We start from the raw sequence: 18,784 nt of genomic DNA, 5'->3' as shown, positions 1-18,784 counted from the left end.
TATGTGTTTCCAAGGTGTATTACCAGAACTGGTCACTAAAGGGAACCATATACAGTGGTGCCCCGCATAGCGAGGTTAATCCGTTCCGGATTAACCTTCGCTATGGGGAAACATTGTTAAGCGGAACGGGGAAACCCATTGGAATGGACCCAAAACTCACCGTTCTCCGATGTTTCCTCATGTTACGGTGGCCATTTTGGGTGTCCCGGCAGCCATTTTTGGTGTTCCGGCGGCCATTTTTGGTGTCCGGTGGCCATTTTAGAACCGCCGAACAGCTGTTCCCCCATCGCAATGCGAGCATGCCCTCGCATTAGCGATGGGAAAACCCACATCACAATGCGGATTCATCGTTAAACGGTGCGTTCGTTATGCGAGGCACCACTGTACCATGCTATATATTGCATATCAGCTGCTTTGGGCATCCACAGGGGTGGCTCAGGGCTGATCCCCTGCAGATACAGTGGTGCCCCGCTTGACGATGACCTCATTAGATGAGGAAATCGCTTTACGATGAGTAGCGATTGCAAAACAATGTTTTAATAGGGAAAAATTGCTTGACGATGATCGGTTCCCTGCTTCGGGAACTGATTTTTCCCTTAACGGCGATCAAAACAGCTGACTGTCGGGTCTTCAGAATGGCCGCCCGCTGTGCAAAATGGCTCCCTGCTGTGTGTTTTAGGACGGATTTGTTGCTATACAGGCACCAGAAAATGGCCACCCTATGGAGGATCTTCGCTGGACGCTGAGGTATTTCGCCCATTGGAACGCATTGAACCGGTTTTCAATGGGTTTTTTACTTTCGCTTGACGACAATTTCGTTCTACAGCGATTTTGCTGGAAAGGATTATCCTCGTCAAGTGAGGCACCACTGTACTGTGGTCCTCCTTTATTCATATGATACCCATCCATAAAGTCCTCTCTGCAGTTTGCCAAAGTTATGAATGAATAAAACCGAAATATATAATAATCAAAACAAATATTAAAAACTATCATTACAATTGAAAATGACAGAAAAGCCAGGATAAAGCCACCCTAAAATAAAATCTGAAAAAAACTGCACAGGAAAAACAGTGCTAACAACTAAAAACATATTGTGAACATGTTGAATATAGTATCTGGGGAAATAAAGTATTCAGCAGCAGCCAAAAAGATGGCAATGTAAGTGCTAGGCATGCCCCCCTGGAGAAGACATTTAACTAGGGTGCCATCACCGAAAAGGCCCTCCCCATAATAGCTAACTAGACACATCATCTCATTAGTGGAGAAAAGGCCTCAAGGACTGAGCAGGAGGCACCAAGTCCTTCAACATACCCTGGACTCAAGCTGTTCAGGGTCCAAAAGTTAATACAAGGATTTGGAAATGAGCCCAGGAACAGGCTGGGAACTACTACCTGTATCAAAACCCTACAGCGCTGTGATTGTTTCTCCTAGACAGTGGAACAGGCTGATGCTGGAGAAGAGTGAGCAGCATCTGAAGAACTGTACCTTGTGCTTGGGGAAAGCTAGGCTAGATCCTTCTCAGAGTTCACTCTCCAGACCGTTATGGTAGATTTGGCCAAGACAGATGGCCGATGCAAGACCATGGATTGAAGCATCCTTTCCCAGGTTCTGACATTAATTGTCCACCATATGTTACTAGTAGGAAACTCTCTCAATCTACAGATCTCTTCCTCTGACCACCCGTAGAACAGTTTGGGGTCCTGGCACACCGTGCATGAGAACAGCTCTGTCAGAATCTGAGATGCCAGATAGCCTGTGATTCTTTTCAGATTGTTTGTATTAGAACAAAGGTCTCCTTTGCAGAATGTGCAGCCAACCCGGTCTTCACAACAGACAGACTTTTGCTACTACAGTACGATGGCACCGTATGTCTTGCTGGAAGACACTGATTCCTTCGTTTTATTTTTACCTTTTGCTTCTACTACTCACGTTATGGCTGACTACCACTATGCTAAAATATTTTCATACTGGAGTAGCTGATAAGATTTTTGCTTGGGATTTTCTTGTTCCATGTTTTATGTTTGTCAACTGGCACAATGTGGTTTCTATCTGTCTATATACTTGTTTCTATCAACTCAAGGCCCCTCCAGTGAACAGGAGTAGGAAACAAGATGGCAAGAACGGACAAGCGTTCCCCACTGTGGCTCCCCCATTTGACAGCACATAATTACATGATATTATGGGGTGTATCACAACTCTCACCACTTCTAGCTGGCTGAGGGTGACCGAAGCAGTAATACCACCTCTGAAACATGCTAGGCTGGGAAAAGCTGGACTTCAGAGACTAGCGATGCTGACATACCCAGTGGCAGCTTATTCCGGGCTCTCTACTGAAACTTTCCAGCCATATTGGGCCAGGAAGAACCCAATGTATGGGCACACTGCAGCCCAAAATTTCAGACGACTCCCTCCAACAGCTTTTCTCAGTCCTGTGTGCTGTATGTCTTGTTCCTATCCAAATGTTTGTCAGTCCCTCATTGGCTGAGAATGGGAAACAAGACACCACAGTATCTAAAGAGACAGCTTAAGGTTGTCTCAAGGTTACTGAGTGGAGGAAGGGTCAGAATAAATAGCGTGGCTTATGTAAGAGTTAGGGACCAAATTGACTTCTTATTCCTTGTCTTTATTCTCTCTCTTTTTAAAAAAAAAAAAAAAACCCTTTTGTACACTATAGTTATTGAAACACTAGTGAATTACTAGAAAGATAATATGTAAGTGTAACAAATAAAAGGCTGTGATATCTAACTTCAGCTTGAGTTCCCAGATTCTGTTTGATCTCTCCGTTTGAGGGACATACACAGATCCTATCATCCAGCAACTGGGGTCCACCACAGCTTTTAAGACTGCTCTTTCTGTGATCCTTTAGCTTCTTCTGCAACACGGATGTCGTATATTCCTCTCTCTCTCTCTCTCTCTCTTTTGGACTACAATTCCCAGAATACCTCTTAGCATGGCCCAGTGGCCAGGCTGCCTGGGAGCTGTAGTTCAAAAAGCCAATGTTTCCTATCTCTGCTTTAAAAGTTCAGACCATTCTTCAAAAGCCCACCTTCCAGTGGCTGAATTTCAAAAGAATGGGGGGAAACGGTAAAACAGCTCCCTGGAGTTCAAGGTGACAGAAAATGCTGAGTTGGCATTAGAAAAGAATCCTTGATTTTTCTCAACTTTTACTGGACCACACCGGGACAGGTTAAAGGAAGGAAGACCTCACAATGTACAACTTACATAGAAAAGTTCATACTTTTTCCAGAAGTTGTTGGATGAGGAAACAAAACCAAAGGCAAGATAACGTACTGAAACTTTAAAAAAAAATTCCAAACTTTATTGAAATGTAAACAACAGTCCATATTTTGCCAGACACAACACAGGTGAAGTCAGTACAGAGTCTTCGGTACTTTATAACAAGAAACAGAGTAGAACGGGCAAAACTCAAGGAGAGACGAGGTCAAACATAAGGGCACAAGAGAGGTGGTTCTCCACCATGGAGCAGCTTTAAAGTCTATTGCATTCAACAAAATAATGATGTCCCTGTGAGAAAAGTTCATGTGCCCATGAAAAGGCCATTACTGTGCTTGTGTACTAATTTAGTCTCTAGGAGACTGTCATGCTTGGTTTCGATTTTTACACCAGGAAACTAGAGACGGAAGAACGAGCAACTGAGGACATAAGAACTATCATGCGAGGTGAAACCCAGCATCTCTCACAGGCCTCAGCTGGAAAAAGTTGAGAAAGAGGGACAGGATGATTCCAACAGGTCTGATTAAAAGCTGGCCACCTTTTTTGTCCTCGGCATCTGGTGATCAGAGACATCCCTATCTCTAAACGTACTTTGATGATCCACATTTTCATGAATAAAACAGTTTTCTAGGTTAGAGATGGGAAAGCTTTGACTTTCCAGATGTTTTAGATTTCAATTTCCATAATGAAATCTGACAATGTAAGCAACTTGCCTCCAGTTGGCATGTGTGTCCTGTGCCATCTAGTCAGAACTGACTTATAGTTATCCTAATAGGGCTTTCAAGGTAAGTGAGATATTTAAAGAGTGGTTTTACCAGTTCCACTCTCCCAGTGGGTTTCCATGATTGAGCAGAGATTCAAACCCTGTCATCCAGAGTCCACGTCCATCACTTTATCCACTATACGACACTGGGAACTATCCGTTGGTAGATCTTGGGATTTATGTTAAAATAAAGCAAATTTTGCATGGTTGACATCTGTCTGCTTCCCTGTTTCTATAACCCTGGTGATGTTCTGTGCCATTAAACAGTTGCCTGTTCTAAGAAATAGCTATTATGGATCAAAATGGAGAGTAGTGTATGTCAAACAATCAAGAAATCGGCCAGCTATTGGGAAGTCAGCTTTTTTCAAAAGGAAAAAAAAAACACTTGGCACTGGACAAATTCATGAATGACAGGGGCATCATCAGCTCTTGAGAAACGATCACTTCAAATACCGTCACTGAACACCCAGATGCAGAGATCAAACAACAGCCCAAAACATTACTGTCCTCATAACCTGCTTGTGAATGCCCCAGCGGCAATTAGACAACCGCTATTCAAAACCAAGATTAAGCTAAAGCAATCCAACAAGGCAGGTCCCTAAGCAGAGAAATGCCCAAACCAAGCAGTCACTGCTTCAGCTGTGCCTGTGCCTCTCCAGTTGGCAGAAGGAGGCACCAGGGGCACAGTGAGATACCCAGCCTGTGAGCAGTCCTGTCTCACAGAAGAACAACCCACACTGCCAGATGATACAGCTGGTGCTTTATCAGTACAAGAAAGGATAGGAAAGATCACAGGATGGCACAATGAATGGAAAGTGCTTTATCAACTACCACCTCCAATATCTCACTCTCTCCTCCTTTGCTTCACTTTACAAGATTCTGTGAAGGGCACCAAATGAATTATGCACATCAGTAAGTTCTACACAATGGCAGGTATTCCACCTTTTTGCGATTTCGCCACGTAAGTGCAGAATGTGATCCTAGGCCTTGAATGTAGCAGCCCGAGACTCTCAGCTTTCTTTTACAGTATTTACAAAATACGCAGAAGGTGGTGGCCATCATGTAAAAACAGTACAGGGCTGATACAGTCATCATAGGCATCCTTCAGTCTCGAGAGATTATTTATTTTATTTATTTATTTCATTTATATCCCGCCTATTTGGTCGGGTCAGGACCACTCTAGGCAGCTAACAATCATAAAAATACAATGAAAATATATAAACAGTTTAATAAAAGCAATACACAGAGTGAAAAACAATAAAATGAGTAAAAAAGAAGAGTATTATGGTATCGTGCTCTGCATGAAGGACTTGGAACAGCATCTAGTGTGGCTGAGAAGGCCAATTCGAGAGTGACAATCCCTTCCACACTGAGGACAAATGCAATATTGATACAGTAATTTATTTGTAAATAGTTATGTTGTGTCTGATGTACGACAATTCTAATAGAGTTTTCAAGGTATGTGAGATGTTCAAAGAGTGGTTCACCATGGCCACCAACAACAAGCCCCTGATGAGTTTCCATTGCCAAGCAGTGGCACCAGAGTGGATTAAAATCAAATTGATTTAAGTCACAATTTAAATTAAAATGTTTATTTTTAAAATTTAAATTCTAAAAAAAAAACCACCAATGTTTAAATCTAAATCATGATTTAAATCAGTTTTATTTACATCAAAACCACCCATGTAGGCCATTGCAATACAGGGAGAAAGTACAATAAAAGATAACAATATAAGCTAGACTCTAGTCAAAACCAATTTCTTTTCTTAGGCACCAGATCAGACTTTGCCTGGTGAAATCACAAAAGGAGCTGGAGATGAGCCTACATAAGAACCAGAACTCAAAATACAGGATTCAGTGCCCTGAATACGCATGGATACAGCATTTTTATCCCATCCCTTTCTCAAAGCGATTCCATCAACTGTTCATGGTGGATGTCTTTCACCCCTATTTGAACCTCACAACAACCCTGTGAGATAGGTTAGACTGCGAGAGACCGACCTTCACTGGCCACATGGGGAAGCTAAAGGCCATGTATCCCCTCATCTCCAACTTCAACACGATAACACTGGTTCTGTAGTTCCTTTCTCCTTATTTTTAATCAGTAAACATCTACACGAAGAAAGCTAAGCAACTTTTAATGTGTGTCTCATTAGACAAGTTACTGCTTTCCCTGGCACAGAATCTGGGCTATCTTGGCACACATTTAATTTTGTCTCCTGTAGCAAACATGTCCCTCAATGTGCAGTATTCACACTCACTTCTCTTGTCTAAACTTTTTCTGTCATACACAACACTTTTTTTGTTCTCTTTCTCATAATCACACAGACCTATGCCCTCTTCAAGGCACACAAGTCCCGACTCTGGTTTTTCGCTGCCAGCTTCTACTTTCCTCAGAACGATCCTTTGCAACTATCCATTTTCCATTTAGAATTTGAACATAAAAGTTCAGAACTTCTGCTTCTCAAGCTGAGGTACCCGTTTATCAAGAGGTTGGGAAACTGACCTTTTGGACTTCAACTCCTAGAATCCCCTAGCCAGGTTCAGTACTGGGCAGAGCGGCTCAAGGGTTTTAGTAGCGGCAGCCCCAAAAAAGTAATTTTTCTAAGCCCTGACATTTATGTAATCTTATAAAGGCATTGGGAACGTAGAAACAACAGCGGTCGGCGTCTGAATCCACCAAATCCTGTCCTTCTAAGCTATAAAGCAAAACCGTGAGGCAGCCTTAAAAGAGGCACAACCGACCCATCTCAAGGGATAAAATATCCTCCGGACGGAACGACATCCAAAAAACCCACAGCTCACACAACGGACACAGCACAGAGGAAGACAAACGAATGCAGAAGGGATCGAACTGCAGAGAAATGTCACATGCCCATAATCTAACAGACTGCTATTCATTCTCAGGGACTGAATAGGGGCCTTCATCTGGTTATCTCCCCCAGACATTCAATCTGGACCTCACAGGGAAGAACCCTGTCAGCAAGGCTTGTTTTTAACCAGAGTGGGGAGAAGTGAAACAGCTGTTAGCACACACCGGGGCCGATTGGAGAAGAGAATCTTCCCCAGCCAGAGAGACCCTATAGGCTATGCACAGCCCATGTTTGCCTCCTCTCACTTTTCCACTGCAATCACATCAGACGATGTGTGTTCCGTCGTTTAGTCGTGTCCGACTCCTCGTGACCCCATGGACCAGAGCACGCCAGGCCCTCCTGTCTTCCACCGCCTCCCGGAGTTGTGTCAAATTCATGTTGGTTGCTTCGATGACACTGTCCAACCATCTCATCCTCGGTCGTCCCCTTCTCCTCTTGCCTTCACACTTTCCCAACATCAAAGTCTTTTCCAAGGAGTCTTCTCTTCTCATGAGATGGCCAAAGTACTGGAGCCTCAGCTTCAGGATCTGTCCTTCCAGTGAGCACTCGGGGTTGATTTCCTTTAGAATTGATAGGTTTGTTCTCTTTGCAGTCCAGGGAACTCTCAAGAGTCTCCTCCAGCACCACAATTCAAAGGCATCAATTCTTCGGCGGTCAGCTTTCTTTATGGTCCAGCTCTCACTTCCATACAACACTACAGGAAAAACCATAGCTTTGACTATTCGGACTTTTGTTGGCAAGGTGATGTCTCTGCTTTTTAAGATGCTGTCAAGGTTTGTCATTGCTTTCCTCCCAAGAAGCAGGCGTCTTTTAATTTCGGGGCTGCTGTCTCCATCTGCAGTTATCATGGAGCCCAAGAAAGTAAAATCTGTCACTGCCTCCATATCTTCCCCTTCTATTTCCCAGGAGGTGATGGGACCAGTGGCCATGATCTTAGTTTTTTTGATGTTGAGTTTCAGACCATTTTTTGCACTCTCGTCTTTCACCCTCATTACAAGGTTCTTTAGTTCCTCCTCACTTTCCGCCATCAGAGTGGTATCATCTGCATATCGGAGGTTGTTGATATTTCTTCCTGCAATCCTAATTCCAGCTTGGGATTCCTCCAGTCCAGCCTTCCACATGATGTATTCTGCATATAAGTTAAATAAGCAGGGTGACAATATACAGCCTTGTCGCACTCCTTTCCCAATTTTGAACCAATCCGTTGTTCCATATCCAGTTCTAACTGTTGTTTCCTGTCCCACATATAGATTTCTCAGGAGATGGATAAGGTGGTGAGGCTCTCCCATTTCTTTAAGGACTTGCCATAGTTTGTTGTGGTCCACACAGTCAAAGGCTTTCGCATAGTCAATGAAGCAGAAGTAGATATTTTTCTGGAACTCTCTGGCTTTCTCCATAATCCAGCGCAAGTTAGCAATTTGGTCTCGAGTTCCTCTGCCTCTTCGGAATCCAGCTTGTACTTCTGGGAGTTCTCGGTCCACACACTGCTGAAGCCTACCTAGCAGGATTTTGAGCATAACCTTGCTAGCGTGTGAAATGAGTGCAACTGTGCGGTAGTTGGAGCATTCTTTGGCACTGCCTTTCTTTGGGATTGGGATGTAGACTGATCTTTTCCAGTCCTCTGGCCACTGTTGAGTTTTCCAAACTTGCTGGCATATTGAATGTAGCACCTTAACAGAATCATCTTTTAAGATTTTAAATAGTTCAACTGGAATGGCATCACCTCCACTGGCCTTGTTGTTAGCCAGGCTGCTAAGGCCCACTTGGCTTCACTCTCCAGGATGTCTGGCTCAAGGTCAGCAACTACATTGTCCGGGTTGTCCAGGATATCCAAATCTTTCTGATATAATTCCTCTGTGTATTCTTGCCACCTCTTCTTGATGTCTTCTGCTTCTGTTAGGTCCCTCCCATTTTTGTCCTTTATCATGTTCATCTTTGCACAAAATGTTCCTCTAATATCTCCATTTTTCCTGAACAAATCTCTGTTTTTTCCTTTTCTGTTATTTTCCTCTATTTCTTTGCATTGTTCATTTAAGAAGGCCCTCTTGTCTCTCCTTGCTATTCTTTGGAAGTCTGCATTCAATTTTCTGTAGCTTTCCCTATCTCCCCTGCATTTTGTTTCCCTTCTCTTTTCTGCACCACGTAGACTGTTCTATGATGTCGTAGGAAGCAGCATCATTTCCCCCCAGTAATGTTTTACATGTTGTAGCCTTATCACATAGCTCAATCGCATACTCTAGTCTAAGACACTGGTTCCCAACCTTGAATCCCCCGATGTTCTTGGGGTAAAACTCTCAGATGCCTTCACCTGGCCAGGATTTCTGGAAGTTGGAGTCCAAGAATGTCTGGGCTGGGAATCACTGCTCTAAGAGAAAGGCAACAAGTGTCTAGAAAGTGATGGAGAAGTATTACTGGCAAAGGATGGGGGAAGGAATACTCTTTTAAGATCAAAGATCATGCTCAAGAGGGAAAACAAAGAAGGCTACAGGGCGATTTCACTGAGCCTCTAGGTGCTTCTCGCTCAACCCGTGTTACAAAGAAGTCCAAAAACTTTGCTAGCCTAACTATATACTTGCAGATCGTTCTTCTAGCTTGACCCTATGTATAAAGCATTTATGTTAGTCATTCATAGTAAACAGTCTGGAAGAAAACTGCCTTGTGACCCCTTTCACAAAAGCTTTGCCTGATGGCCTAAAGATAATTATTGTGGACATTTTTATTGATAATATGTACAAAACTCAACAGAGAGTCTTGTGGCACTTTAAGGGAGACATAAACACACTTAATACCACAAGCATTTGTGGACCAGGGTTTGTATTGTCAGATAAATGATGGAAAGGGAGGGGATTTCTGCTGACTTAGCAAACTTTGAGGAGAAATGACACAGATTCCTCTGAAAAAGAAGGCTACTGGATTCTCCTCTCATCTGGGCACTGATAAAGCAGCTGATTCCACATAAAAAACAAAAGTGCTTTTGAAGGCCTACGAGACCTATTTACTCAAGACAACAAGAAGACCTAAACGATCAGATGTACTGACACTTCATTCATACCACCTTCAATTCTCTGAATAAAAACTACAATCTATCTCCAATCTAAGAAGAGCACAAGAGGAAGAAAAAAAAGTATGTAGTGCCTTCCTCAAGTAATGACAGAACCAAAACCGCATCTAAACATCCCATTAATGGCACTGTAAAAGTCAACCATCCTAAACTTGCTCAGCGGTAGACCTTGTCTCAAAAGTAGGCTTTCAGTTTGCTTGATCAGACCAAAACCTTTTACAGAGGAACTCTTTATAACTAATGATAATGTTTAGGAAGCCTGTAGTTTACATTCTCTTCTTTGTTGTTATTTCAACTTATCTACCACTGCATCATGCCAGAGGGCTCTCTGGGCAATTTTCCACATAATTATAAAAACAACTTGCCCGCCCCCCCATGAGCTCGGTTCTCATCTAGTGACCTCAGAAGGATGGAAGGCTGAGTCGACCTTGACATGGCCACCTAAACTCATCCGGATGGAACTCAGGTCATGATTCATGGTTGACAATTGCAAAAAAATTAATGACTGAGGTGCCCAAAAAAAAGTCTATTTGGCAGTAAGCTGCAGTTCGTGGTGTTCTACAGCATAGACCATTTTGTCACAAACACTTATAATTTCTCTGCTGTAAACTCTGTCCACTTTGGAACTGAAGCATAACTTAATAAATAATCTGAAATACATTTTTTTTTAAAAAAAGAGCCAAGCAGGAGGATCTGCTTTTCTAAAATGCAGCTAGATTCCTCTTCTTAAGGGCCTTCGGGAACCATGGCATAAAAAAGTGAATTAAGACCAAAAAATTTTTTCCCCACACACACTCCCCCACACTATATAAATAAACCCACAATCTTACAGGCTCGACCTATAAGGTTTATAAAAAGAAAAAAGAAAGGGATGAGGAAATTGGATGTAAAACCAAATCTCGCTTCTAGAAAGAACTCAAGACACAAGTAGAGGCCCAGTAGTTGGGGGGGGAGACACAGGAGAGGCCGGCGATCAATGGCTGTTGTCGGAGCGATTCAAGGAGCTGGTGGTGGAAGGGAGTAGAGAAAGAAGAAAGGGAGAAGGGTAGGTATTGAAAACAGAAAAAGAAAGAAAGAGAGAGGTTAGATGCCTGATGGACTGAGAGGAAACCATCAATCAAATGAAAGATACGGAAGACGATATTTCTTTTCCAAAAACCAAGATACTAATAGAGAAACAGAACTCTGGAAACTGCAGAACCCGTTATACTTTTGGTAACAGTGGTAAAAAATAGATCCCATTCTTCAGTAATAGATCTAGGATGGAAATGTCCAAGAACGTAAGGCAGACTAGAGGACTAGAACCCACACCATTAAAGCAACTGTCAAGAGCTGGAATGTGCTGCAATGTATCCATGTGTTTGCTAAGTTTTAACCACCTTAAAGAGATTACAGTGGTGCCTCGCTTAATGGTGATAATCCATTTCAGGAAAATCGCTGTTAAGTGAAAACATCCTAAAGCGAAAATAAAAACCCCATTGAAACGCACTGTAACCTATTCAATGTGTTCCAATGGGGTAAAAACTCACAGTCCAGCGAAGATCCTCCATACGGCAGCCATTTTCGCTGCCTGTATAGCGAGGAATCCATCCTTAAACACAAATGCGATTGTAATGCGGGGCAATCGTAAAGCGAGGCACCACTGTAATGCAAATGGAGCAAGGGATGTTCCTAACTGGGGAGGCCACCTGAACAAAGTGCTCTCCATTTAGACCTGCGCCCATGCTGTTGGATAGCATGCTGATGCCAGTGAAGTCTGGATAGATGCTCATCCTACAGGTGGTTACACCTCCCATGAGAAGAGGCCATTGAACACAGGTTCTAAGAGGGGAACAATGCAAATGCATGGACAGGCATTTGTAGTGCAATTCCTATGGGCAGAGAGGTTTCTCAAGGGTTCACTTGCAACCTCTCTCCCATTTGCTTTTGTTCCTCCCGCAACTCCCCAGCTTTGCATCAGGACCGGGAAGAACAGCCTAAGGGATGACGTGGCAGGGAAAGTGCCTCTCTATTCAAAAGCCCCTGCCTTTGTACTTGTTGGCAGACAGGGAGTTTGGGAACCTGAGTCTGTGAGCATTCATACTGGGTTCCAGTTGATAGCCTGCCCAGATTCTTCAGAATTTCAACTGACCTCCAAGTGGTATTTCCTGGGTATCTGGACTGGTGCAAATTGGATGTACAGTAGTAGCTCGGTTTGCGAACGACTCGGTTTATTTTCGGTTTACGAACTGAAATCCATAAGAAATAAAGCCCTGATTTACATTGTTTTCTTTTCTTCTTCTTTTTTTTTTGCACTATGAAAGGCTTTTCCCAGGGTGCATTGCACCTGTAGCGCCGCCCATTTTGTAGCGCAACTGGCGTTTCGGTTTGCAAAATTTCCATACTTATTAAAAGTCGCGTAGAACGGATCTGTTTCACAAACCGAGGTACTACTCTATTTTATGATTCCAAATACTTAATCCTATAAGAGAAGATTCTCCTGATGGGGCTTATTTTGGAACAATTAGAATTTCTAGCTTTCTTCCATTATTGTTTAGGTACAGAGCCATGTACATAGTGCTTTCTACTAGCCCAGGCAAACAAGATCTGGCTATCTTCCCACAAATTCAACATTCATTTTATGACAATCACATTTAACAAATGCTGGGTGAGAGGAGCTCTGGTGTACATAGGTGCCACAGGCTTTGCAGGAGAGGTGGCTTTTAAGTAGAGATTTGAGGGGGAAAGAGGTAGAGCCACAGAAAAGTTGTGAGGGAGAAAGGAGATACCACATGTCAGGAGACAGCAATATAGTCTTGAGAGTGTCATTTACTTTAAGGGAGCAGAGGCTATGGATTAATCTACCTTCAGAGATCCGTATGGCCCCTTCGCAGGGTATTTTCAAAAGCCAATTAAAAACCTGGCTATTCAGGCAGACCTTCCCTCCAGGCACTATTTGATCTACAGTGGGGTCTTGACTTAAGAACGGCTTGAGTTAAGAACATTTTGACTTAAGAACCGCTCTCATAGGAAAATATTGACTTGACTTACATACTTAGATTTGAGTTAAGAACTGAAAAAAACCCACGTGGGAGGCAGGGAAAGTGCAAAATGTGAACTTTCAGTTAACTGTTGGCCAGTGAAAAGGGTGCCTGTCTGCTTCCTCACTCCTCCCAGTGTTTAGAGAGTGGATTGGGAGACAGTCTTCGGACTGCCTGGTACTGTACTGCCTGGACTGTATTTTCCCTGCCTTCCCTGAACCTTTCTTGACCTAAGAAAAAAAAGAAACAAAATATCCCCCTCTAGTGGTCGAAGGCGGAATAGCAGCTTCCCATTAGTTTCTATGGATGGAAAAGAGCAGATACGGATCAAATGGTTTTCAATGCATTCCTATGGGAAATGCAGATTTGACTTGAGAACATTTTGACTTGAGAACCGCCTTCCAATACAGATTAAGTTCTCAAGTCAAGACCCCACTGTATCTTCTTTGTTTTTTTCCATCTTGAATGACTTTTTATTCTTGATACTGATGTTATTTTAATTGTTTATTTTGTATGATATACGCTGCCCAGAGTAGTCGAATGACTAGATGGGCGGGATATAAATATCATATCATATCATATCATATCATATCATATCATATCATATCATATCATATCATATCATATCATATCATATCATATCATATCATAAATAAATAAATAAATAAATGTGAGATTTCTAATATAAACCTGCAAGAAGTTAGTTCACTAATCTAATGGGCAGCTGATTTTTCTGCTCAGGCTAAAGCACTAAACACCCTGTAACTTAACACCTTTGTCTCTACAAGGTCAGCAATCAGCTGTTGCCAAGAGCTTCTAAATCTGTTATTCAATTCTGAGTGGCAGTACACTAGGCTGGAGCAACAGAATAGCGCTGTGTTCATATTCATGGGGCTTGAAACTTAGCAACCCTCTGTTAAGCTGAGCTGTCAACAGCTACCATCCAACCACGTACCATCTGGAACAGATGCTGCCTGGCAAGACTCCCAGAAACATCCTCAGAACACACCATCTGGCGTGAGGACTGGGTGAATGCCACCATTTATCAGGGGTGCAGACAGAGTTCAAAATACAGTATGATACTAAGCACAGAGGGTAGCTTCCTAAGATCTCTGCTAGGTAGCGAGCTTCCTCGTGTTTTCCTTACAAAGCAGGATTCTAGTTTTTGTGGGGTAATCATCATCACCTTAGAACTGCAGAGCTGGAAGGGGCTCTTTGGATGATCGAGTCCGGCCCCTGTCATGCAGGCCCAGTGGGGAAATAAACTCCCGAGCTATCCAGCAGTAAAAATAGGGTTGCATGTATGAGATCAAGGCCTGATAAAGTTTCAGAAGCCAAAGGGCTGAGTAGCTCTTTCACTGGTTTACAAAGATGGGGGAACTCAAGTGATATTACTCAGCTTTCCTAACATACCTTGACTAGCCAAATCCAGAATATGTTATTTAATAAATATGATTTAAGAAACTATTCCATGTGGTTTGTATATAAACCACGTGGTTTGTATAGTAGAACTCAGCTGAAGAATCTGCATTGCCTTGATGCAGAGTTTCAGAATATGCTCTAGGTATGTGTAAGGAAAAAAAATATCGGAACCTAAAATTCTTTGGAAAGCACACATTTGCTAGCATTTTGATCCAATAATTTCTAAGGATTAGCTACGTTCCAAGGTTGATGCACCCTCCACAAAAACCATTCCCTCCCGACTACAGGAGAGCTCCGAGATATTCTACATCTCCATCCATACCTGGTTCTTCGCCTCTGTGAAACGGGGTCCCCAGGCTCGCCATTCATCAGATGCTGAGCAGTCGAGTGGGGGGGGCAGAGGCGTAGGTTCTTCAGCAAATCCTGCTCGTGGATAAAAGGCTTGAGGCAGCCCCGCACTGGGGAGTTCCCCACACTGCTAGAGCGGGTCAGTGAGCGAGACTGGTTGAAGGGCCACGGTGGCTCAACCTCTTCCTTCAGGACTGTAAGAAGAGGGGGCAAAATCCAAAACAAAAGAAAAAGCATCAGTCTTTCAGTTCCTAGGGCAGCCTCCTTTAACCTGGTCCTCTTGAAATGTGCTGGACTACCAATCCCATCATCCCCATCCACCATGGCCAAGATGCTATCTGAAGATGAAGGAACACATCCCAAAAGCCTCGTGTTGGACATCTTTTCAAGAGTGGTTACTTATTTTTTTATTAAAATACAACTATTCTAGGTCCCTTAAAATCTACAAAACGGTCTCCATTTTGACTTCTGATTCGCTTGCAGCCAGGCTAGAAATATAAGCAAATACTACCCAGGAGAGCTGTTGGCAAGTCTTTGGGTCCACGTCCCTAGTACCAAGTCCAAGTTGCTATTAAAAACAAGCTTTCCCCCCCAGAAAAAAATGAAGGATGGGTGGGTTCCCATTTGCAAGTCAACTCCAAGTCACTGGGGGGAAAAAACTGAATCAAGTCAGTGTGACTGAAATCTGACTTGACAGGGACTCCCCATCCCTGCTACCCAGTAAACTACTGTACCTTGCTTTTCTATGCCAATTCCAATTTAAAAAAAACCTCAAACCAATTGTAACTTTTCTTCCAGAAACCTAACCAGAAATACGTTAGAGAACATCTTTATACTACATTTCCCTTTACATCCTGGAACCAATTCTAAAAGTAGTAGTGACACCTAGAACCCTATAACTTACTTCCTGCCCAGAGAATCTTGCAATTTAGAATATGTTGACTTAGATCCTTCAAATTTGGAAGGACTGCTGAGTCAAAGATAATGAATTTTAGATTCTTCTTGACTGAAGTCAACCTCAGATTTTAGATCCAAATTAGCACTTTAGAAATTTGCCAGTCTCTCCCAAAACAAACTGTTGTCCCACTGTAGATATAGGTCCAAGTGACAGAACTGAAATAAATACCAGAGAACCTGGAAAACACACTGCTCAAGTTCCTTTCCCTTATAAAATCAGTTCATTCAAAAAGAACAGTGTTGATTCAAATTAATTTGCCACTGCTTCTTGGGGAAAGAAAGGTATTCTCTGTCCACCTTTGTAAAAACATTGTCTCCTCAAACCGGAGACTAGTTAGTCCAAGTTTCTTCTAAAAGGGAATTGTTCAAACCTATTTCCCAATCCAGAAAAAAACCCTCATAATTTATGCTTATCTTACACTCTCGGTCTGACAGGGAATATGGTTTTATATCACCCTCATGACGTTTCGGAGGCAACTTTCTCACTGGAGCTGTGGGGATAAAAAAGGAAGATGATTAAGTTCTTCAGGAAGAAGCAGAAATAAACAAACAACTGCATACAACTCCAAGGATATTAGCTGTTTTCAGAAGTTTTAAGAACTTCAGGTATCCTGCACAGCCAAAGGCCTAGCACAGAAAAACAGATGTTTAAAACTAAAATGAGAACACAACCAATCAGTGGCTACTATGAATTGACCTACAGGGGAAGAATGGAGTTTCACCAAAGATAGATATACCATGCAATTGAAATAAGCTCTTTGATGTGGAATGATCACAACAAGAACAACCTTAGCCAGGCAATTTTATCAGCCAATTCCAAAAGTAATACTGGAGATCTCTCACTAAACAGAGACCCCTCATTGATTGCCTGAATTAATTAACAGGATTGCAACATTACTGCAGCAGATGCCAAATCACGGCCAGTTGGATATGATTTACTCATTCTATAGTAATTTCCAATTTTTTTAAAAAAAAAATACTAAGTAATATAAGCATACAAGTGCAGCAGGTAAACAATAATTCCTATGTAGACTTACAACAACCATAAGACAAACGTGAAACAAAAGGAGGGGTTCAAGACCCAATGGGTAGTTTATATACAACTCCCTGTTTCTGGAAGTTCAAGATTCACAGATATCAAGACATTTGCAAACCCATCTGCACAAAAACACATTTTAGCTTTTAAACCAAAAAAAAAAAAAAAAAAAAAAAAAAAAAAAAAAAAAAAAAAGAGGGGGAAGCAAGGGGCTGTTTTAATAGAAACTGGTCAAATTTTAACAACGGCCAAATTCCTCTTGTATAGTTATAGTGACATAATGCAATGGGTCTGGTATCTGTTGCATCCTGACATGCGCAATTCAGTGCACAACACATGTCTACAGTAATTTCTTAACTTGGGGCCATTTGCCTTCCAATGATACATTGTTTATATTATGCCTGCATTAACTACACAAGAGGATTCTGGCAGTACTTCTTATTTGGTTAAACAGAAAATACAGAAATTGACTCCATACCAACTGCTGATTTGAGTAAGATTTTGTGTTATTAAACTTTTCTGAAATATTAAATATTCTTTTTTCTAACTTGCTCTTCTTACTCAGTAGAAAACACAGAACGGAAAATTTGAATCTTTAGTTGCAGAGGGAGAAGACAGTGGGGTTTCACAAAGAAAATGAAAAAATGCCTTTTAATCCAACCCCCAGAAATGTCTTCTAATTTGACTTCTGATGCATGGAAAAGAGAACAGTCTACTATTATTAGCCACCGGATGATGGCAAACAGGCAGAAATGCTGGTACAATAAGACACAGTTTTCATTAAGCTCAAACAAGCTCTTGCTGCAAGCAGCATAACTAATTCAATAAGAGGAACCATCATTCCAGTTTTCACAGTGTGGTGCCCATGAAAAAGGCCAATGGATAGTTAAGGGCCACTATTGTAAAGCCTTTATACAAATTTATGGTGCAATCCCACTTGGAAAGATGTGCAAGCAAGAAACCCTGCTGGGTGGGCGGGCAGGGGGAAAATGTAAAGGTTTGAAATTCTGAATGTACAGTGGTGGCCTGCATGATGACGATAATCCATCCCGGGAAAATCACTGTTTCGCGAAATTGTCATCATGCGAAAACCCTTTCCACATTGGAATGCACTGAAACCCAGTTTAATGTGTTCCAATGGGGAAATGCCTCATCATCCAGCGAAGATCACCCATAGGGAAGCCATCTTCCGAGTGCCGATCAGCTGTAAAAATGGCTGCCCTGCAGAGCATGGGTCTGGAAAACACAGGGCAGCCATTCTGTGAAGCCGAAAAAAATCATCGTCTTGCAAACAAACGGTTCGCGAAGCACGGACCTAATCAACATCCAGCAAAAATCCCCCATAGGAATAATTGTTTTGCGACTCGCTATAGCGACTGCAAAAAGTCATCGTCATGCGGATTCGGCGTTTAGCGGGGTTGTCGTTTAGCAAAGTACCACTGTATATAGAATGTTCAAATAATTAAGGTTTCTGCAGAAAACGCAATCCTGAAAATGAACATTGTGCTTTAAAAAAGACTGGAACAGCTGTATACCAAATGTCAAAAATCAGCTCTCTAACCAAGCCTGAAAGCAAGATCGATGTAAAATAACATTGCCTCACATACATTCTCTTTCATAGAATCTCTTTCATTGTAACCTAACAGTTGTGTGTAGAGGTAAACAACTGATAAGAAAACAAGGGAGCAGAGGGGGGAAAACCTCCTTGAGTCCTGAAAGACAGATGGAAGGAATTGGTATCAGAACAACATGGTTCACCAGCACTTTCCAATCATGTCATTTTGCCTATCTAATAAAATGGTACCCAAATAACCTGCTATTCCTGCAGGTGCAGGGACCCATTTAGTCAAAATAAATGCTGTTATCTGCCACAGTATCAACTTGTGTTCAGTCTGGAGGCAGGCAGTGCAGCAGGGCCTCTCCCAATTTGAAGAGGCCATTGTCCAGCAGGCCAAGGCAAAGAGGCAGTCCCGAAAGCAGCAAAATCAGGAAGCTGGACAGGGGACAGATTGTATTTGTTTTCAGTGTGGAAGGGATTGTCACTCTTGAATTGGCCTTCTCAGCCACACT

At 42.3% G+C, this 18,784-nt stretch overlaps 1 protein-coding gene across 3 annotated transcripts in view; it reads right to left on the bottom strand.

The window, feature by feature from the left end:
- Positions 1-18,784, bottom strand: part of ATAT1 (alpha tubulin acetyltransferase 1) — a 40,097-nt gene that overhangs the window by 7,609 nt on the left and 13,704 nt on the right. For 2 of the 3 annotated variants that reach the window (XM_020812287.3, XM_020812288.3), the window contains exons 8-9: positions 16,098-16,169; positions 14,696-14,915 (exon numbers count right to left, since the gene is read on the bottom strand). In XM_020812287.3, the coding sequence (XP_020667946.3) occupies positions 14,696-14,915; positions 16,098-16,169 (292 nt within the window). Of the gene's footprint in view, positions 1-2,653; positions 10,936-14,695; positions 14,916-16,097; positions 16,170-18,784 lie in introns of those variants that run through there. The other variant, XM_020812289.3, reaches the window with a different exon arrangement.

The sequence above is a fragment of the Pogona vitticeps genome, chromosome 2 (assembly GCF_051106095.1).
Source record: "Pogona vitticeps strain Pit_001003342236 chromosome 2, PviZW2.1, whole genome shotgun sequence".
In the NCBI taxonomy this organism is placed as follows: Eukaryota; Metazoa; Chordata; class Lepidosauria; order Squamata; family Agamidae; genus Pogona; species Pogona vitticeps.
This window is presented reverse-complemented; position numbering and strand designations above follow the sequence as displayed.